This window comes from Ovis canadensis, chromosome 6 (assembly GCF_042477335.2).
Source record: "Ovis canadensis isolate MfBH-ARS-UI-01 breed Bighorn chromosome 6, ARS-UI_OviCan_v2, whole genome shotgun sequence".
NCBI classification, from domain to species: domain Eukaryota; kingdom Metazoa; phylum Chordata; class Mammalia; order Artiodactyla; family Bovidae; genus Ovis; species Ovis canadensis.
The window spans coordinates 107,657,573-107,679,946 of NC_091250.1; the positions used below are offsets into that span (position 1 = coordinate 107,657,573).

General features: G+C 41.2%; 1 protein-coding gene across 1 annotated transcript in view; it reads right to left on the reverse strand.

Moving 5' to 3' along the window:
• SCARB2 (scavenger receptor class B member 2) overlaps window positions 1–22,374 on the reverse strand; it is a 79,097-nt gene that overhangs the window by 10,062 nt on the left and 46,661 nt on the right. The window contains exons 5-9 of the mRNA XM_069594403.1: window positions 17,027–17,118; window positions 11,491–11,610; window positions 7,403–7,572; window positions 3,129–3,247; window positions 40–113 (exon numbers count right to left, since the gene is read on the reverse strand). Of these exons, the coding sequence (XP_069450504.1) occupies window positions 40–113; window positions 3,129–3,247; window positions 7,403–7,572; window positions 11,491–11,610; window positions 17,027–17,118 (575 nt within the window). The remainder of the gene's footprint in view (window positions 1–39; window positions 114–3,128; window positions 3,248–7,402; window positions 7,573–11,490; window positions 11,611–17,026; window positions 17,119–22,374) is intronic.

A 22,374-nucleotide genomic window follows, 5' to 3' on the forward strand; every position in this document is an offset into this window, starting at 1 on the left:
AAACCACCCTCTGCCTCTGCAGAAAGAAGCAAAACTTACATGAAGTCATCTAATTTTCTGACATAAACGTTGATTTGGAACCTCTTGGCTGCTCTTAGGATAACTCCAGTCAACTGCAAATCAGAAAAACAGAAAGAAAACATTCAGTTCAGTTCAGTTGCTCAGTCGTGTCAAACTCTTTGCGACCCCATGAATTGCAGCATGCCAGACCTCCCTGTCCATCACCAACTCCCGGAGTTCACTCAGACTCACGTCCATCGAGTCAGTGATGCCATCCAGCCATCTCATCCTCTGTCGTCCCCTTCTCCTCCTGCCCCCAATCCCTCCTAGCATCAGAGTCTTTTCCAATGAGTCAACTCTTCTCATGAGGTGGCCAAAGTACTGGAGTTTCAGCTTTAGCATCAGTCCTTCCAAAGAAATTCCAGGGCTGATCTCCATTAGGACTTCTTAAAACCACACACAGAATCTTGTCCAATAGAGCACCGTTTCTGTGTGGTTCTGATAAACAGGGAAGACACTGCCATGCTTGCTAGGCAGAGTGGAGCAAGGGACAACTGTTCCCCAAGACAGAATGAGGACTAGGGGTTGGGTTAGGAGCCTGGGAGACCAATGTTTCTCACACTTACTACGCATGTGAATTCTTGGGGACCTTGTTAAAATGCAGATTCTGATTTGGTAGGTCTAGGTTGGGGCTTGAGATTGGGCAGGATGCTGTCACTTTGGGGTTTTATTTAAATAATTTTATTTTTATTTACTTATTTCTGATTGTGCTGGGTCTTCGTTGCTGCATAGACTTTCTCAAGTTGCAGCAAATGGAGCTACTCTCTAGTTGCAGTGCATGAGCTTCTCATCGTAGTGGCTTCTCTTGTTGTGGAGCGTGGGCTCTAGAGTGCATAGGGTTCAGTGGCTGCAACTCTCAGGCTGTAGAGAGCAGGCTCAATAGTTGCGGCGCATGGGCCTAGTTGCTCCACAGCATGTGGGATCTTCCTGACCCAGGCATGGAACCCGCGTCTCCTACATTAGCAGGCAGCTTCTTTACCACGGAGCCACATGGGAAGCCTAGGATGCTGTCACTTTGAATAGCAAAGCACTAGAGGACCTGGGCCAGAGAAGGAAATGGCAACCCACTCCAGTGTTCTTGCCTGGAGAATCCCAGGGACGGGGGAGACTGGTGGGCTGCCGTCTATGGGGTCGCACAGAGTCGGACATGACTGAAGCGACTTAGCAGCAGCAGAGGACCTGGGCAGGAAGGAGATTTAACAGATACCCTGTTTAACAGTCACCCATAGATGGTGACTGCAGCCCTGAAATTAAAACACGCTTGCTCCTTGGAAGAAAAGTTATGACCAACCTAGACAGTGTATTAAAAAGCAGAGATATTACTTTGCCAACAAAAGTCCATACAGTCAAAGCTATGGTTTTTCCAGTAGTCATGTATGGATGTGAGAGTTGGACTATAAAGAAAGCTGAGCGCAAAAGAATTGGTGCTTTTGAACTGTGGTGTTGGAGAAGACTCTTGAGAGTCCCTTGGACTGCAAGGAGATCCAACCAGTCAATCCTAAAGGAAATCAGTGCTGAATATTCACTGGAAGGACTGATGCTGAAGCTGAAGCTCTAATACTTTGGCCACCTGATGTGAACAACTGACTCCTTGGAAAAGACCTTGATGCTGGGAAAGATTGAAGGCAGGAGGAGAAGGAGACAACAGAGGATGAGATGGTTGGATGGCATCACTGACTCGATGGACATGAGTTTGAGCAAGCTCTGGGAGCTGGTGATGGACAGGGAGGCCTGGTGTGCTACAGTCCATGGCGTCATAAAGAGTTGGATATGACTGAGCGACTGGACTGAACTGGACTGTTGGGCCTGGGTATGCAGGCAGAGGATCAGACCAGTATGAGGAGGATATGGGCACAGCCAGAGAATGGTGCCCATGCACAGCCAGGCCCACCCCACCGAGCCCAGAGGGCAGATGCAGCACCATCCCCCATGGCCACTCCACCTTTGCACCAAGGGTGTGGGGCTGTGCCTTGCCCTGGTGACAAGCACCTGCAAACAGTTTGGTTGCTGAAAAGGAATTGACTGATGGTTAAGACAGAAAAGGGAGAAAACCACACCAGATCTTATTCATAAGATGTGCTGCGTGTGCTCAGTAGCTCAGTGGTGACTCTCTGTGACCCCATGGACTACAGCCTGCCAGTCTCCCCTGTCTATGGGGATTGTCCAGGCAAGAATACTGGAGTGGGTTGCCATTTCCTCTTCCAGGGGATCTTCCCAACCCAGGGATCTAACCCTCATCTCCTTCACTGGCAGGTGGATTCTTTACCACTGAGCCACCTGGGAAGCCCTCCTAAGAAGATAAGGGCACCAATTTCTCAAATGTAAATGCAGTGAGTAGTTATGAGTGAAATGCCCATAAATCGCTGTGCTCAAAGAATGGGTTTGCTCTTGTATGACTGTTCCATGCGTGTGTTCAGAATCCCAAGAAAGACGATATCGCATTCAGTCCCTACAGTGAGGGGCTCTCATGCTATGAAATGATACTCACATCCTTTTAACATGGTTTTTAGTTTTTCTCCTCTGTGAACATGGGATTACAGTGTATGTATATCTGATGCCCTTTAAATTAATGTTATCATAAACTAACTCTCAAAAACACCTGTATAAAGTGTTTTGCCAAAAGTGACTAAAGCTTATATATAAATATATTTAAATTTCAACTAAAACATTCCTGGCAGCAAGTAAGCAGAGGAATATCTTCACCCTGCTGATCTGTGGCCCAGTGGGAGAAATGCATATATGTGTTCAGGCCACTCTTTCGGCAACAAAAGAAGATCCAGGTTACCTTGTCTGATTCCAGTGGTTTCCAATGATGGAACTTTCATTGTTGCTTTTGTGTTAAAGGGGATTTGCTGATATTTCTGCATATTAGCTTCATAGAACTTAGCCTTCTAATGGCCGGGTTATGAGACTATGCACCACATTGCACTGAGCCGAGTTCCCTCCACTTGATATATAAATGAATGGAAGACAATATATTTCTCAAGAGTGCTCAGGGCTAAACTGGTGAACACCGTATAGACAGAATAAAATGTCTGCTTTTTAACCAGGAAGACGTGTGTACTCACAGGATTGATGTCCACAAACGTCTCATGATATTCCTTATTTGGATGCATGCCTTCAATGGCAGAGACAAACTTTTCGTCTGCTTGGTAGAAGTGTGGGAAAGACATAATAATAGGTGCACCTGCAGTGCGAGGAAAACAGAAATGAACGGTGTGGTTCTTTCAAGTCTAAGTTGAATATACAGTTCCTGACCACAAATCTGGTTCCTCAGTGAGGGGTGGAAAGCTGGATACAGAAAACTTGAGTGGAGGAGAGGGTCAGGCTAAAAGTCCTAGCTTGGGATTTATACTTCAATTTCTGACATGTCATTTACCCCTATTTTATACCAAGAATCTGCCTTCCAATGCAGGAGACTCAGGTTTGACCCCTGGGCCAGGAAGATCTCCTAGAGAAGGGAATGGCAACCCACTCTAGTATTCTTGCCTGGAAAATTCCATGGACAGAGGAGCCTGACAGGCTTAGTCCACAGGGTGGCAAAGAGTCGGACACGACTGAGTGACTAACACTACTACTACTAGCTAAATTATTCATTTTTCAACTAATATGTGCTGTACTTTTAAAATGCAAGTGTTTTATACACATTATTTTAGTTGACATGCCCAGAAACCCTATGAAGTTAGAACTATTACCTTCCATTTGCATTTGAGGAAGGGGAGGTTGAGAGAAGTTACACAATTTCCTGAGGACATTCAGCAATCAGGTGATGGAGACAGAATTCTGACCAAATGAGGGTCGGCTCATCTTCAACCATTTGTTTCACCTGCAATTCTCTATCCGTAAGTGGATTTTCCCCACTGCCCTCCTCACCTGCTTGCTTTTCTGTTTTTGTTTTACCCAAGATAGGCTTTGTTCTCCTGCGTGTGTTGATACAGAATTTTTTTTGGTGGGGGGTGGGGAGGCTGTATCTCATGGGATCTTAGTTCCCCAACCAGGGGTTGAACCTGTACCCTCAGCAGTGAAAGCATAGAGTCCTAACCCACTCTACCACCAGAGAATTCCCTATGCAGATTTTTTTTAAGACTTTGCCTGGTCCTGCCATCGGCCCAGCCTCTGACTAGATCAAGGTCTGCCCCCAGGAAGACACTGGTTTTCTTTTCTTTCTTTCTTTTTTAAAAAATATTTTCTATTCCTTTTAAGAAATAAGTAAAGAAGCAAATTATTAAAGGAAACCTATTCTAGGTTTTGCTCTTGAAAAGAAGAGTGGGACCCAGTCACTCCTGCCAGGAAAATATATTTGGGGAAAAATTAGCCTGTGTGTTAGCTGCTCAGTTGTGTCTGACTCTTTGCAACCCCACTAATTGTAGCCCACCAGGCTCCTCTGTCCATGGGATTTCCCAGGCAAGAATACTGGAGTGGGTTGCCATTCCCTTTTCCAGGGGATCTTCCTGACCTAGGGATCAAACCTGAGTCTCTTGCATTGCAGGCAGATTCTTTACCATCTGAACTACCTAACGGCAAGTAATTGAAGTCTGAGTCCATGGCTCAGCCATCTCACTTGCCACACATAGAGTTCTGTTCTCTATTGCTACACAGTTTCACAAAGACACAATTTCCTTCCTTCTTTAAAGGACGCTGACCTTTAAAATGTAGTTTTAAAGATCCGTTGAAGACAATAAGGGCCAGACACTGTCCTGAGTGTTATGCATACATTTATCTCTCACCTTCACACAGCCTTCCAAGGACGTTATAATCATTCCCATTTTACAGATGAGAAAACTGCTGTCCGGAACCCTCCTTTAGCAACACGGCCAATTTGCTAACAAACAGAATAGGCTTCAAACCCAGATTCCTCTGACTCCAAAACCCTCACTCATCCCACTAGCCAACATGTTCCCCTGAGGAATTCAAAACGCTGGAGGACAGTCCTGGAGGCGACCATTTTAGTCCACATCTGGGAACACAGAAGAGGCAAGAGGAAAAGGACTAGAGCAGGAAGTCTGTTGGAAAATAGAATCCTTCTGGGGGGTTCTGACATCAGCTTCTTGAGGAAGCAGAAGGTTACTGATGTGTGCCTTGAACCACAGAACCATGGGCTGATCAGGCACGTGCTGCTTCAGGACTACCCTGCAGTGAGTTTGCAGGAGAGGTCTAATCTCCAGTTTGGGGTGTGTGCTCCCCAGAACAGTCATTCCTAATCGTGCAGGCATCATCTTCATGAGAATCATATGCAGCCCATTAAAAAATACCGATTCTGGGGCCCTAGTATGTGGGCTCTGGGACAGATGCTTTTAATGATTCTCCGGATCATTTTGATGTATGGCCAGTCTTGTGAGCCATGATCTCAACAGACAAGGAAAGAGAGGATTAGCCCAAAGGGAACTTCCAAACCACATGGACAAGGGGTGAAAGTCACCACATTACTCAGAAAAAAAAAAAAATTTTTTTTTAATCAAGAGAAAGGGGTTACCAAGTTTCTCAACAGAAACTTAAAGAATTGAAGCCCAAGAAACATCACAGTACAAATATGAAAAGACCCTAAATTCTAGCAAGAATTTGCTCAGATAAAGATTTTATTAAAAAAAAAAATCCTATTCCTTCTCTGAGCCTTGGTTTCCACAGTTATTAAAAGAGGCCACTGGCTGTCTATCTAACAAGGCTATTTTTGCAGCATATGATTGTGAAAACTATCCTTGTGGTGCAGAAAATGCTTTCGTCAGCTGCACCGCTGGTCATTTCACCTCATTCACAAAAAGGAGCAGGTTAGCTCAGACATTTTTATGAAACATTGGGAACTTTGTGGTCAGGGTTTAAAACTAACTCTGCTTCAAATTAACTCTTAGTTACAAGAGTAATGAGAATCATTACCAAGGTATGAACTTTCCTATTACCTGAGTCTTTACTTTCTGTTTCAGCCTTGTTTTGAACATGAAATTAGTTAATACTTTACATGTATTAACTATATGTAAATATGTGAAGCATTTACAACAGTGACTGATACTAGCAAGCTGCTAGTAATATGAACTATTATTTCTATTAAAACTGTAACTGGAAAAGATACATGCACCCCAATATTCATAGCAGCACTATTCACAATAACCAGGACATGGAAGCAACTTAAATGGCCACCAACAGATGAACAGATAAAGAAGTTGTAGTATATATTTACAGTAGAATATCCTCAGCCATTTAAAAAAGAAAAATGAAATAATACCATCTGCAGTAACATGGATGGGCCTAGAGAGTGTCATACTGAGTGAAGTAAATCAGAGTAAAACAACCATCACATGATATCGCTTATATATGGAGTCTTAAAAAATGGCACAAATTAACTTATTCACAAAACAGGAATAGCGTAACATGAAGAAAACGATCTTATGGTTACCAAAGGGGAAAAGGGTAGAAGGAGGGATAAATTAGGAGGCTGGGATTAACATATACACATTACTATATATAAAATAGACAACTAATAAGGACCTACTGCATAGCACAGGGAACTCTACTCAATATTCTGGAAAAATGTATACGGGAAAAGAATCTAAGAAACAGTGCATATATGTATAACTGATTCACTTTGCTATACAGCAGAATCTAACACAACACTGTAAATCAACTCCAACAAAAAAACTAAAAAAAAAAAAAAAACAAAAATGTGCTAGATTGAAGAGCCGAAGGGAAAAAAAAGGACGCCTAAGCTACAGCCCTGCCCCCTGTGGAGCTGCGCGGCACCCGCGCCCTGCGCATGTGCAGGAGACCCGGGGTGGGGCGGGGTCCAGCTCCCCAGGCCAGCGCCTTGTACCAAGGCCACCCCCAGAGCACAGGCGGCCACGAGCCACTCCTAGCCCAGGGCCAGCTTGAAAACAAAGCCAAAACCACTCCTGAACTACTGCCCAGAAAAAACACAACATGGCATCCTAGCAATAAAAGCATTACAGGAAAGCCAATGCTTTTAAAAAAAACTATGCTATAGTCATGTTACAAAACTTTTTTTAAAATTGTAGTTAATTAACAATGTTGTGCTCATTTCTGGTGTACAGTGAAGTGGTTCAGTTATACATATGTATTCAAGATATTGAATATAGTTCTCTGGAGCTTGTTCTTTATTTTATATATAGTAATTTGTATCTGCTGGTCTTAAATTCCTAATTTATACCCTCTGCTTCCTCTTGGTAACCATAAGTCTGTTTTCTACGTCTGTGAGTCTGTCTCTAACAAAACATTATTCCTAAGAGCTTGGAATTGCTCTTTCTATTGGGCTGACAACCTTCTTTGTTGAGGAACATCAATCGTACATCCAGACCCCCACACCGCCACCTGCATCCCCTCTCTGAATTCTTACCATTCTTGCAGACGCTGACATTCAAAACTCCTGAGCCCAGGCAGTTTCCTTTAGGTATACAGAAGCCAGCGTTGTCTGAGGTATTGGCTAATATTTCTGCAGGCACCTTATACCTCAAGGCAGGCAGTCCCTGGACACTCTCAAAGTCACTGAAAGTTATATACACTGACCTGTTAGGAAGTAAGGATAAAAAGTCAGCTTGGGTCCCCATCAGCATGGTCTGCCTGAATCAGTAAGTCAGCCAACTGTTCTCAGGTGTAATATGGCTAAACGCTTACAGGATACACGGGAAATGAAGAGGCCAAAGAAAGACTGAGAGGAGCTCAAGCCACTTAGTGTATAATAAAGTCGGAGATGGATTGCAGTGAACGATGTTTAAGAGGCAGCAACTGTGCTAACATCAGACTGAGAAAAAGACATAATGTGTGGTAGAAAACCAAGACAATGAGTTAGAATGGATGCTTATGCTAAAAGAAAGAAGCGTCGTCCAGACCAGCACGGGCACATGCCAGTATGGCTGAAGCAGAAGCAAAGGAAAGAAAGCCAGGGAGAAGCCGAGACAAAGCGGAAGCAGAGGAGGTGACAAACGGCATGGCCCCGCAGATTCCCAAAGGCCTGGACAAGTGCCCCATTAGACAGATACTTGATTAGATGTACTCTGATACCCATTTCCCCCAAGTAAAAATCGTTTCCATATTTTGCCATGGTTATTTATTTCAACAGAGTAGAACATCAATTCTGCCCTCAGAGATTAGAGTTTCTATCAGTGGTTCCTTCTAACACAAACCACCCAGCTATTTGCGTAGCACCTGAGTGACAGCTGGGCTTGCCTTGTGACTCAGCTCGTAAACAATCCACCTCAAGGCAGGAGACCTGGGTTCGATCCCTGGGTCGGGAAGATCCCCTGGAGAAGGGAAAGGCTACCCACTCCAGTATTCTGGCCTGGAGAATTCCATGGACTGTACAGTCCCTGGGACTTTCACTTTCACTCTGAGTGACAGCCAAGGCACTTTCACAGGCCTTGTCTTAGAGCCTTCATCCCTGCATCTGAGGGTGTCTGAAGGCTGAGGGGGGCCTCACGTTTCATCTCTGAACCACAGGTGGGACACATCTCTCGCCGGGTTGTGACTAATGTAGGAGTTGCCTTCCACTGTACATCTCACCCCTGCAGCATTTCTTAATGAAAATTTTAAGCAAATAGAAAAATAGAGAAAAATACTATAATAAATACATTTTATAACAAAAACCACTCAGATAAATAAAATGTATATTTACAGCTACAACTGAAGTTCTCTATGTAATACTCCTGATTCTGATCTTTCTCTGCATCCCCAGAGGTAACCACTATCCTGAATTTGGGGTTTATCATTCCTATGCAGACCACTATGCTTTAAAAAAAAAATAATTAATTTGGCTGTGCCGGATCAAAGTTGGCATGCAGGATCATTGCATTTTTAGTTGTGACATGCACACTTGGTTGTGGCATGTGGGATCTGGTTCCCTGAACAGGGATCGAACCAGAGACCCCTGCATTGGAAGCACAGCATCTTAGCCACTGACCACAGGGAAGTTCCCAGGCCTTTATACTTTTACCTACATACATACTCATAAACAACATGTGGCACTGTTTGTTATTTCTAAATGTTATTATAATAGTATACCATATTGTTTTTCTGTAATTTGCTTCTTCCTTCAACATTATATTTTTAAGATTTCTTGCATTAAAGTACATGGCTCTGGTTGCTATATTTTACTTTTTATATGATATTCTATCATACAAAGATCCCATTTATTTATTTATGTTCTCCTTTGCATAGGCACTCAGATTACTTTGGATGGAAGAAATTTTTACATATTGAGATATGGGAAAGTGATTTCGGCTTATACATGAATTAACTTAATCTTTATGCTAACGAGAACAGCCTGTCTTACGGCCTGTCAAACATGCATGGTACATCTGCTTTAACCATTAATGAAGAGAATGTATTTAGAAACCAAAATGGAGTAGCTGTGGTTCAGACATCCAGGAGGGAATTGGGTGACCACTGTGGATGTGGTTTCAGACACACTCCTGCATCACTGAAAACCTGAACTTTCTGAACTGCATTAAACTCAAGGACACCACTAGCTGTTCTCAAAACAGTATCTCCTAGCAGTGGTCAGCTGCAACTTTGCAGGGTCAAGGTCTCCCCTTGCAATTAGGCAAACATTTCAGATCCCAGCCAACCCTTGTTTAACAGGCACCCTTACTTCTTGACAGGTCCAGTTATATTTCTTGATAAACAACTCATGTAACTAACTGTAACCTTGAGGTTTTTGCCTTGAACACCTCCCACATTTTGTAGTCTGACAAAATACAATTCAAGTGCTCTCTGAATTAGCGTCTCCTGGGCTACAGCCCTCAGTTTGGCTCAAGTAAAACTTTTCTATGCCAATTATAGATCATTTATTGGTTATTTCTGGCAACACTTCCAATGTTTTCTTAACTACAATCGACGTGTAATTCTCCCTCATATAGGTACCCACGTTCTTCAGGCTAGGGAACCCATGTTGGAGAGGCGTGTGAAACCATGGGGCTGGAGGTCTTTGGCATTGCTAAGCGCTGCCAAGTGGCTCTTCACAAGTGGTGGTTCCAGACAAGAATAAGTTTCCTCTGTGGCAAATCTTTAATAAGCCCCTCCTGCCCTTCTAGGTTTCCTTGTCTCACTCATTGCACTCAAACATGTTCTCTTTCTTCGGCCCTTCCGCAAATACTGACCAGGTAGAACAGCTGGCTGGAAGGTGACTGATAGTCTGCTCCAGAGCTGGAAAAGGTCTGCACTGTGGCACAGAGAGTGGGGAGTGAAAGAAGAGCTCTTTCTGAGGAGGATGACTAGCACTTGCGGCTAATTTAGTGCAAGAGATGAGGGAGATTTACAGTGATTCTGACAGGGCTGGCTGGGGAGGTGCTCAACTGTGTGAAATATGAGAGTCCCTTGGACAGCAGGGAGATCACACCAGTCTATCCTAAAGGAAATCAACCCTAAATACTCTTTGGAAAGACTGATGCTGAAGCTCCAATACTTTGGCCACCTGATGCAAAGAGCCGACTCACTGGAAAAGACTCTGATGCTGGGAAAGATTGAGGGCAGAAGGAGAAGGGGGTGACAGAGGATGAGATGGTTGGATGGCATCTCCTATTCAATAGACATGAACTTGGGCAAACTCTGGGAGATGGTGAGGGACAGGGAAGCCTGGCATGCTGCAGTCCATGGGGTCATGGACACGCTTTGGTGACTGAACAATAAATGAAAGCCAGAAGAACAGCCATTCTTGACACCATAGGGTCAAAGGTAACTAGGTGACGTCCAACTGAAGAGAAGTCTCATAAAAAGCCTTGCAGGAGGGTACGGGAGAGGAAAGGGAGGCTGTGTGATCAGCTACTCATCTGAGCAGTGTGATGGTGAAGGGCGGAAGGAGAGGTAACGATGGGGAGACGGGAGTCAGGGTGTGGAGTATGATGCCTTCCTCCCACGGAGGGGGCTTCATCATGGGTGTCTGGAGAGAAACAGCAGGTGGGAGAGAGGGATAGATGTGGGCAAGGGTGAGCAGATATGCTCAACGGGAAGGTTAGCACTCAGCAAAGACCTATGAACTCTGAAGTATGGACCACGGTATGATTTGTCTTCTATGCACCAACTGGAAGAAGACCAGAGCAAATTTCACACCTGATAGAGGATATCATAATAATGAAGAGCTAATATTATTTACTATGTGACAGGCCCTGGGCTAAGTATTTTATTAAAGTAACTCATTTATCCTCAAAACAACTCCCAAGGTAGGCAACTATTTCTGTCCCTACTTTATAAATGAGGACAGTGAGGCAAACAGTGGTTAAATAATGTTTCCAAGGTCACACAGCTGTAAGTGGTGGAGCTGGTATTCCAACCAACACAGCTGGTCTGTGAACGGCTACACTTTCTCTTGTTTCTCAATATGCCATTATTGCTGGTCACTCATTAAGCACAAATATCCTCATCAAATAAGTGCAATTATATACATCCCTCATATTTTTGGCACCTTATAGTCGTCACATTTCAAGTTCTTACCTGCAAAAATCAGATGGGAAGACATAAAGGACTTCATCTTTGGTGATTAATGGGTGAAAAGAGTCTCCATCTGTTCCATTGATCATATTGCACTCATCTGCTGTCCACCAGTCAAGCGACCTGTCACAGGGAAACAAGAAAGAGTCCAGATGGCCACACTGGATTTTACGCTATTTTTAAAGATACATATATCTATCTATGTATTTTTGGCTTCGTCGGGTCTTAGCTGTGGCACAAGGACCCTTTATTGTGGCATGTGGGCTCTCTAGTTGTGGTGCACGGGCTTAGTAGCTCTGCAGCATGTGGGGTCTTAGTTCTCAGACCAGGGATCAAACACACAGTCTCTGTATTGGAAGGAGGATTCCTAACCACTGGACCACCAGCAAAGTCCCTAGGCTTTTTTTTTTTTTTTTAATGGTCTGGACTTTTCAAGACCTAACTGGGAGCTGGCTACCCACAGAACCTTGTTCACACGCAGACACCAGGGCGATATTGGTTGGGAATTGGATGAAGAGGGGAAAAGCAGGGCCCTGATTTCCAAATATCAGTTCTGACAGAGAAAACAGTCAAACACCCTTCTTCCCTTCCTTCAAAACTGAGGCTCTCCTGTAAAGATTTAGAAATATCCACGTGCTTTAAGCAGGGATCCAATTTGCCACTCACAACAGCCGTGTTCACAGCCAGCCCACAGTCAGATGAACTCTGGGCAGACATGTTCAAGAAGATAATATTCACAACAGGTCATTAACTGTCTCCCCTCCAAATAGCTCTCTGATCCAAAATTAACTTCTCTTGGGTCACAAGAAAGCTTAATTTTGAATCGATTTTATACTCACTAAGAGCACAGTTGAGATAGCAGGTTTTTAAAAATTAATTCCTTGAACAATAGTATAAAATGCAAAAGATAGGAAGGAATGGGCAAAAAACAGGAATTCTTCCAACTTCTGGTCAAGGTGAAATTCTAAATTCATGTATTAAGGGACTCTTCCAAGTAAAATCACAGAGCAGTGGTTGATAAACCATAAAAGGGAACATTTAAAAGGTCTATACTCTACTCAAGCACAAACATCTTTTTCGAGCATGAAAGGTGTTAAATGCCAAGTAGGGAGAAGGGTAAAGCTGCTGGCCTACTGGGCTGCAGGTATGGAAGCCAAGAGAAAGATCTGCAGGTCTAGATTCTGAGGTTGGTGAGGATTAAAGGTGGTCCATCAAGGGCTTGAAATCAGGATCTGGGGCAGGGATTTTTTTCTGCTCAGCAAGAAAGGCTGAAGAAAGCAAAGCTGAGTCACAGGGAGGCAGAAAGCTCCAGACACCTTATAACCAGGACCTGGGCCAAGATGCCTGCTGATATTTTGGCCAGATCTGTGATGTTGTTCAGTTGCTAAGTCATGTGTGCCTATTTCCAATCCCATGGACTGCAGCACACCAGGCTTCCCTGTCCTTCACTCTCTCCCAGAGTTTGCTCAAACTCATGTCCACTGAGTCGGTGATGGTATCTAACTTTCTCATGCTCTGCATAATTTTGAGGTGGAGGTCCACCATGTATACTGGTTTGAGGGGTTACTGGGTGGACTACTGCATACCTGCTACCTAGGGAGAGGTAAGAGGATGGATGGATAGTTGGATGGATGAGCAGATGGATAGATAACAGACTTACCAATGAAAATAATTCTGCAAGTTAACATTTTTTTAATGAAAGCAACTTATGCTAAGAGATAGGCAACAAAATCAACAATGATAAGATGAATTCACTTTTGAAGAAATTAAAGTAATTGAACAATCTGGTTAATAAATAGGCTGTTTAGTATCCTCAAAGACACAAATGAAAGAACAGCATCCTTCAAAAGGAACACTAAACTACTAACAAATAAAAAAGGAAGAATAAAGTAACAGTTCAGTTCAGTCGCTCAGTCGTGTCCGACTCTTTGCGACCCCATGAACCGCAGCACACCAAGCCTCCCTGTCCATCACCAACTCCCGGAGCCCACCCAAACCCATGTCCATCAAGTCAGTGATGCCATCCAACCATCTCATCCTCTGTCGTCCCCTTCTCCTCCTGCCCTCAATCTTTCCCAGCATCAGTCTTTTCAAATGAGTCAGCTCTTCACATCAGGTGGCCAAAGTATTGGAGTTTCAGCTTCAGCATCAGTCCTTTCAATGAACACCCAGGACTGATCTCCTTTAGGATGGACTGGTTGGATCTCCTTGCAGTCCAAGGGACTCTCAAGGGTCTTCTCTAGAGAGACCCAAAGAATAAAAAGTAGATAATCTTCAGAATAGAAACAGTTTCTGAAAGAAAAACTCTCTATTGGGATAAACTCTAGACTGTACATAGTTGGAAAGAACAGGCTAAATGAAATATTACTTCAAAGAATTTACACAGATATAATCTTAGGAAGATTAAAAATGGAAGGATCAAGATATAGAGACTATATCAAGAGGCTTCAATAAACGTTTAGTGAGAGTTTGGGGGACGGTAGGGAGAATAGAGTGAATAACAGAGAAGCAATAATTTAAGAGATAATTGTTCAAAGTTTTCCAAATTTTAAGAAAGATAGAAAGCCTTAGATTTAAAGTATGCTCCAAGGGCTGAACAGAATAAATAAAATAAATTCAAATTTGGATTATGTTGTAGTAAAACTGCAATAAAGTCAAGGAAAAAGATAATCAAAAGTAAATGGAATAGTATCTTCATAATTTTGAACTGTCAAACTAGAATTCTATACCAAACTAAAATCATTAAAAACTGAATGTGAAATAAAGATATTTTTAAATATGCAAAGTCTAAGAAATTTTACCACCCACAGATCCTTACTGAAACAACTACTAATATAGGATTTCCCAACCTAGTATAGCCAAGCTTCAGTTTTTCCAATAGTCATGTATGGATGTGAGAGTTGAACCATAAAGAAGGCAAAATGCGGAAGAATTGACGCTTTTGAATTGTGGTGATGGAGAAGACTCTTGAGAGTCCCAGGGAGATCAAACCAGTCAATCCTAAAGGAAATCTACCCTGAATATTCATTGGAAGGAATGATGCTGAAGTTGAAGCTCCATCACTTTGGCCAACTGATGTGAAGAGCCAACTCATCAGAAAAGACCCTGATGCTGGTAAAGATTGAAGGCAGGAGAAGGGGACAACAGAGGATGAGATGGTTGGATGGCATCAACGACTCAATGGACATGAGCTTGAGCAAGCTCTGGGAAATGATGAAGGACAAGGAAACCTGGGGTGCTGCAGTCCATGGGGTTGTCATGCTGCAGTCCAAAAAGTCTGACACAACTTAGCAACTCAACAACAACAAACAACCCAGTAACATTTTGAGCCTGATGTATGGATGTGAGCGTTGGATTATAGAGAAAGCTGAGTGCCAAAGAATTGACGCTTTTGAACTGTGGTGTTGGAGAAGACTCTTAAGAGTCCTTTGGACTGCAAGGAGATCCAACCAGTCCATCCTAAAGGAGATCAGTGCTGAGTGTTCACTGGAAGGACTGATGTTGAAGCTGAAACTCCTGTATTCTGGCCACCTGATGCGAAGAGCTGACTCATTTGCAAAGACCTTGATGCTGGGAAAGATTGAAGGAGGGAGGAGAAGGAGACAACAGAGGATGAGATGGTTGGATGGCATCACCGACTCAATGGACATGAGTTTGAGTAAACTCCGGGAGTTAGTGATGGACAGGGAGGCCTGGCATGCTGCAGTCATGGGGTTGCAAAAAGTCGGACACGACTGAGCAACTGGACTGAACTGAACTGACGGAACTCTCTGTAGGGGACTGTCTTGTACACTGCAGGATGTTAAGCAGCATCCCAGGTCTCTACCCAGTAGATGCCAGTAGCAACCTCCAGTTGTGATGATATGTGTCTGGACATCACCCAGTGTCCTCTGGGGAGCAAAACTGCCCCTGTTTGAGAACCACTGTACTAATGATCTTCAGCAATAAGAAAACTAAACCCAAAGGGAAGATGTGAGAAGAAAAATACCAACAAATTAATAAAATATATTGGTATTTAATTTACTATAAAAATAATGAATTTTTAAGTTATATTTGGCTTCCTAAAAAGGTGAAACAAGTTGTAGACAAGAATAACACAGACGCTGTGTTAAGAAATGGGTAAAGGTATTGTTTCATTGGAAGAAGAAAGATAATAGCTAACTTTAGATTCTGTTAGGAAAAAAAAAAAACTGTTAAGTATAATCTAAGGGTAGAATAGACATAACCAGCTAAGGGTGAAAAAGAATGTCGAACTAAGTGTAAATATATGAAATAATATATCATAATACAGTAATTGTATCAGTAGTTACAACACATATTTAGAAGGATTAAACTCTATTAAAAGAAAACAACAGATTGGCTTTAAAACAAAATCCAGCTATATTATGTTTACAAGTAAATTTCTCTCTTAGCCTAGTACCCAGTCATCTAGTTATGCCTCCAAAGGCAACACTTTTGCCAGTTTCTTATATTCTTTCAGGGTTCTTATATCCTTAGGAAGGAGTGTGTATATGTGTATGTAAATATACGTGTATGCACCTGGATATATGTGTTATAACAAATTTTAAAAGTTTTTTTAATTTAAAAAGTTTTTGCTTTATAGAAAATTGTAAAGATAATATTCCACATCAGTTTTTTTGCCTGTATTTCTGGGAAGCTTTAAAGTAAATTTAATGTTCAAGAAGAAGATTCCTCTTACCACAGTCCCTGAATAATTAGCCTCCTTTTTCTTGAAGATTTCTAATTTCTATGACCTAAAAAAATTATTTTGCTTTATGTGTGACTTAATTGCAAGCTGCCTCAGTTCCTTTTTGGAGAAATTTGGTTTTGGAGGTAATTTGTTTAAAAATTATAAATGTGAAATAATTTTGAAATTCTATTGCAATGAACTGAAATGTATTTCATCGTAAAAGAGACACAATGTACAATCACTAAATTAAATAAAAAAAGAAAAAAAAAATTATTTCCTTCCCCGCAAACAGGCAGCAATTTGAAAAATATTTGCCCAGCAGAGACACATCACTCAATGTGGATTCGATCCCTGGGTCAGGAAGATCCCTTGGAGGAGGAAATGGGAACCCATTCTAGTACTATAGCCTAGGAAATCCCATGGACAGAGGACAGTCCACGGGGCTGCAAAAGAGTCGGACATGACTGAGCGACTAAACAACAACAAACAATAGCAAGTGGAAAAGTGAAACTTTTCACTGGCTTGTGATTCATGCTGTAACCATGAGAAACCTACATATCATTATATGGTAATTGTATACTAATACTAATAATCGTATACTAATACTAATAACTTAGTATTTAATCTGTGGAGTACCTTACCCCAATCCTGATTTACAAAATAATAATTTTACATGTTTAGACTATATTATTTATATTATAGGATATTTTACATAATTATAGATTTTTAATTGATATATTTTTACCCAAAAATGATTGTGCTAATTTTTTAAAAAAATAAAGCAGAAGTGGACATTCAATTTAAATGAAAATTGAAAACATAATTATACTGATAAGCCATTAGACTTACGTTTTTCCATTCCATTCCACAATCTTGGAAAAGTTAAGGTAATTGTCTTCTCCAGTTAGAAAAACATAGTCTCCGTCATTAGTCCCATTTTTCTGAAAATAAGTGAATACGGTTATTTAAGTTAACTGTGATGGTTCATTTTATGTGTTAACTTGGCCAGGCTATGGTGCCTAGTTGTTTGGCCAAACAATACTCTAGATGTTGCTATATATTGTAGATGTGATCAGTTCAGCTTTAGTAAAGGAGATTACTGTTGATAATGAACGTAGGCTCATTTAATCAGCGGAAAGCTCTAAAAGCAAAATCTGAGGTTTCCTGGAGGAAAAAAAATTCTTTCCTTAAGACTACAGCATAGAAATCTTGCCTGAGTTTCCAGCCTTGCTAGCCTGTCCCACAGATTTCATACTTGCCACTTGGCAGCCCCCACAATCATATAAGCCAATTCCTTAATCCTGGGTTTGCTGGAAGTTCATCTGGGTTTTTCTGTAACACCCTAGGGGCAAAGCAAAATGAACGTTCTGGCCAACGCAACATAAATCCCTCAATAAATATACAAATCTCTACTGATTCTGTTTTTCCAGAGAACCCTAAATGATACAGTAACTAGCGCATTTAATCTTTATGAAACTGCCCTAGTGGAACCTACATGCCTCATGAGACTGAACCAGAACTAGGGAATAGAGTGACTATTTGTTAAATCCCATATTGGCCATGTTATTACTTTATGCTTTTAAAAAGTATGAGCCCAATTAAACAATGGACAGAGAATTGAAGAGACATTTCTCCAAAGAAATTATCTAAATAACCAATAAAAACATGAAAAGATGCTCAATATTATCAGTTATTAGAAAAATGCAAATCAAAACCACAATGAGATACAACTTCATACCCATGAGGAGGGATATTTTAAAAAAAGGAAAAGACCAAATGTTGGTGAAGACGCGGAGAAACTAGAGCCTTTCTACACTGTTGGTGTGAATGTAAAATGTGGCAGTTGCTATGGAAAACAGTTTGTCAGCTAGTCAAAAAGTTATACATAATGTTGCTTAAGACTCCAAAATTCCACTTCTATAATATACCCAAGAGAATTCTACTCCAAAATTTATCTCTAATGGCCATATAAAAACCTGTACACAAATGTTCATAGCAGCATTATTAATTGCCAAAAGTATAAATAAATCAAATATACATCAACTGAAGAATGGATAAACAGTGTGGTATATCCATACAATAGACTATTACTCAGCCATGAAAAAGAATGAGTGCTGATATATGCCACAACATGGGTGTGAAATCATTTATATGATTTCATATAAATTCCATTCCATTTATATGTATGTCCACAATAGGCATATCTATACATAGAGAGAGTAGATTCAAGTTACCGGGAACTGGTAGGAATGAGGAATGGAAGAGACTGCTAACAGTCTGTGGGTTTTGGGGCAGGTGATGAAAATGTTCTGGAATTACACTGGTGATGAAATTGTTCTGGTGGCACTTGCACAACTGTGTGAATATAATAAAAGGCACCGAATTGTATACTTTTCAATGCTGAATTTTATGTTAAGTGAATTCTATCTCAATTAAAAAATTTAAAAAAAAGCGTAAATCCAGGGCCAGGACCTGACTACACTTGAATAGAAGAAAGTGATATTAATATAATTCCATTCTTCAACCAAAATTTTCTTGAGTTGTATATTCTTTCCAGGTTACACTTCTTAATGGCACACATACTCTGTAAATTCTTACAAGTTCTTCACCTGAGATGGAGTTTTGGTTTCTGGGAAATGCACGAGTTACTCTGAAACATTTAAATGTTTAACCACTTAGCTTAGACTACATCTGAGTTAAGTGGAGGCCTTTAAGAAGCAACATACACTTTTTTTTTCAGTATTTTGATCTGTTTCTTTTTAGTCTTTTTTCTACAGAAAATTTGTTTATAGAACTTATACATATATATGTAATATACATATGTGTGGCATAAGCCACACACAATTTTTGTACATATATACAATTTCTTTAGTTATTTGTATATTTCCTGTTCTTCCTAAAAAAGTTCTTCCTAGGTTCAACTTAATGACTTCATATTAGGTGGAAATAATTTAACCACTTTCTTATTACTAAATATTTAGTTTAAAAATTTTTGCTACTATGAATAATGTATGTATATCTTTATGATTAAAACCTTTTTATTTTCTAAATAGACCACTAAAGGTGATACTGCTAGCTAAAAGAACATTAACATTTTTAAAGCTTTTGAAACTCATTAGCAAGTTGCTCAAGATCACTCAGCGGATACATCAATTTACATTCCTCAGATGCCTTTTGTTAAACTTTGCTTATTGAGTCAACAAAAAAAAAAGGGGTTCTTATTTCTTTTTGCATTTCTGTATTCAGTGAGGTTGAATTCTTTTTTCATTCAATCCTTTGCCTTAAAAAACATTCATACCCTTTGTGAATTCTCTTTTCAATTTTTTTTTTTTTTTTGGCCTACCTGGGTCCTTTTCATCACAATATTATTTCACTAACTATGTCAGTATGTCAGCACTGTCCACATACATAATAGTCACATTGTGTTCCACATATGAAGCTTTACATGACTTTAAGATATGAGAAGGGACCTCTCTTTGAGAGCAACAATGTGAACATACAATAACGTAGAAGCATACTCACACAAAAGAATGTTGAACCACCAAATTTTAAAAAGACACGTGTTTTACTTCTTGCAGTCCTACAACTAACTCAAATGTAGGCTAAGCTAAGCGGGTAAGCATTTAAAGATTTCAGTCACTCAGACTTCTCCCCAACTGTTAGTGGCCTAAGAGTCAGACACAGAATATCAATGCTTCCTTGTTACTCACTAGAACTTTTGTTGTTTGAAGACAAATAGGAATAAGTAGGTTTTGTGTTACTGCAGTGGGGATGTGGGTTGCATACAAGAAACATATTACTGCAGGAGGTTGAGAAATGTTCTGAGAATAAGACATCATTCATACTCCTAGCATAATAAATGCATAATCCATCCATGCAATAGGACTGGCTGACTTCTCAAAGATCCTTCCCAGCCACCATCATTTTATATAACACATCCAAGAATCCACACTCACTGGGAGGTGCCTGAACTCTTTTATGCCGAGGGAAACAGAGGTACCTTAAAATCAACAGGTGCAGATATCCTGACTGGCTTTCCAGTAGGCAACTAAGAGACACCCAGCCAGGCCTCTTGCTCTTGGGAGCTGTCTTGCTCTCACACTGTCTGTATCACCTCTTCCTACTCACTCTCACATTCTGTCCTGCCATTTAAAGATGAAACAACCAAATCATTTGATTGTTTCATCATTAAAGTCTTTAAGGAAAAAATGTTCGATGGCCTTAACTAAGGTTTTCTTCTTTAGTCACAAGGTGCAGTGAAGCTGGTGGAATGGTCTAGGGGATCAGAGGGATATGTGGTAGATACCACTGGGATTAAGGAAAGACTGGAGGCCAGGCTCAGACAGGTGCAGAGCAGTAGGTGCCAGCAAAGTACACAAGCCCACGGTCTGTCCCAGTCTTGCATGAATGGCAGCCCAAGTGTGGATCTCTGTACTGCTGGCGACAGAGTCAGTATTTGGCTAGAGCAGATAAAAAACTGAACAAAAAACACCTTTGCCTTTTTAAAAACAACAGTAGAGAGAGTTTATTCGGCTCCAAAATGGAAACATATACCAGTCATTCATATTATTAGTAATTCAGGGTCTTCTTTTCTGAGTGAGTCACAGAAAAGAAAAAACCAGTTCCTGAAATGTGTGTTGCAATTATAGTTTGCAAAGCACTCTTGTGGACTCTCATTTTGGCTATTTCAAACAAGCTTTGAAGTGTGGATACCTTTATTCTCAAGTTACAAATGATGAAACTGAGGGTCAGAAAAGTCCCTTGGTTATTAAATTAAACAGTCAGGACGTGGATCCAGCCCCTCTTGAGTCGATGTCTCACACTCTTTTCCTGAATGTGGGAAATCCATGCCAGGTACTAATCCAACTGAGCAATGCTAGGGTTTTTCACTAATGAGGTTTTATAGAGTTACAGGGGAGGCAAAGAAAGAAGAAAAAATAAAGTAAACCAACACATTCTTCCTGTGGGAAAGCAAAACTACCAATTTCTTAAATCAGCCTGTAAATGTGAATTACATTTTTAAAAGGTATTTAAGGATATTAGTTATAAGTCTGAGGCATGCATGCATGCTAAGTTGCCTCAATCATGTCCGCCTCTTTGTGACCCCATGGACTGTAGCCCACCAGGCTCCTCTGTCCATGGGATTCTCCAGGCAAGAATACTGGAGTGGGTTGCCATGGCCTCCTCCAGGGGATCTTCCTGACCCAGGGATCAAACCCACATCTCTTATGTCTCCTGTGTTGGCAGACGGGCTCTTTACTGCTAGCACCACCTGGGAAGCCCCGTAAGTCTGATGGGGTCAGTGTAAAAACAAAAAGCAAGCTATACAATGAAAATTATCAGAGAAATACTGAGGTATGAGGAATAGAATCTACTTGGCAGATGGGTGGTAGCCTTTGTATCTCTCTGTAGGGAGTTTCCCTGCAATTATTTCTAGACAGGAGTTTAGTCACAACAAGAAATCAGTGCTTCCTCTGGTCCCATGGAAGCTGGGCTCCTGTCAGATGGAACCTTCCGGGGAACATCGATTGGGTCTGCTTGCCCAGAGTGAAGGATTTAGGGTTGGTGGGACCCTAGTCCTAGGACCCTCCTCCTCTTGTGAAGGTAATATCTAAAAGTTGTTAACCATTTTGTTAACCATAGTTTTTAAGTGTTATATATCCCTGACAGTACAGGGGCTGTGTTACCACCATTTACCAACTGAAATGCTAAGAGATTACAGGATGAGGTGATATTCTTCAGTAGTTAGAGCCAGAGAATAACCACAAATTTAAAGATGGGGAAATTAATCACAATTACATATTCTGCCCTGAACTTACCCTCTCTTCCTGAGTTTAAGTTTGTCATTTATCAACCTTTCAACTATCCATTTTACTCAAGTTTTTTTTTTGGTGGGGGGGGGGGGGCAGGCAGGGGGATACAGACTTTAATTGCTTTTAGGTGGCACTAGCAGTAAAGAACCCACTTTCCAATGCAGATGTGAGACATACGGGTTCGATCCCTGGGAGGGGAAGATCCCCAGGAGAAGAGAACAGCAACCCACTCCAATATTCTTGCCTGGAGAATCCCACGGACAGAGGAGCCTGGAGGGCTACAGTCCATGGGGTTGCCATGAGCTGGACAGGACTGAGCAACTAACACTTTCACTTTCACTTTTTGTTTATTTCAAGCTCAAGCAGTTAATAACATATACTTCA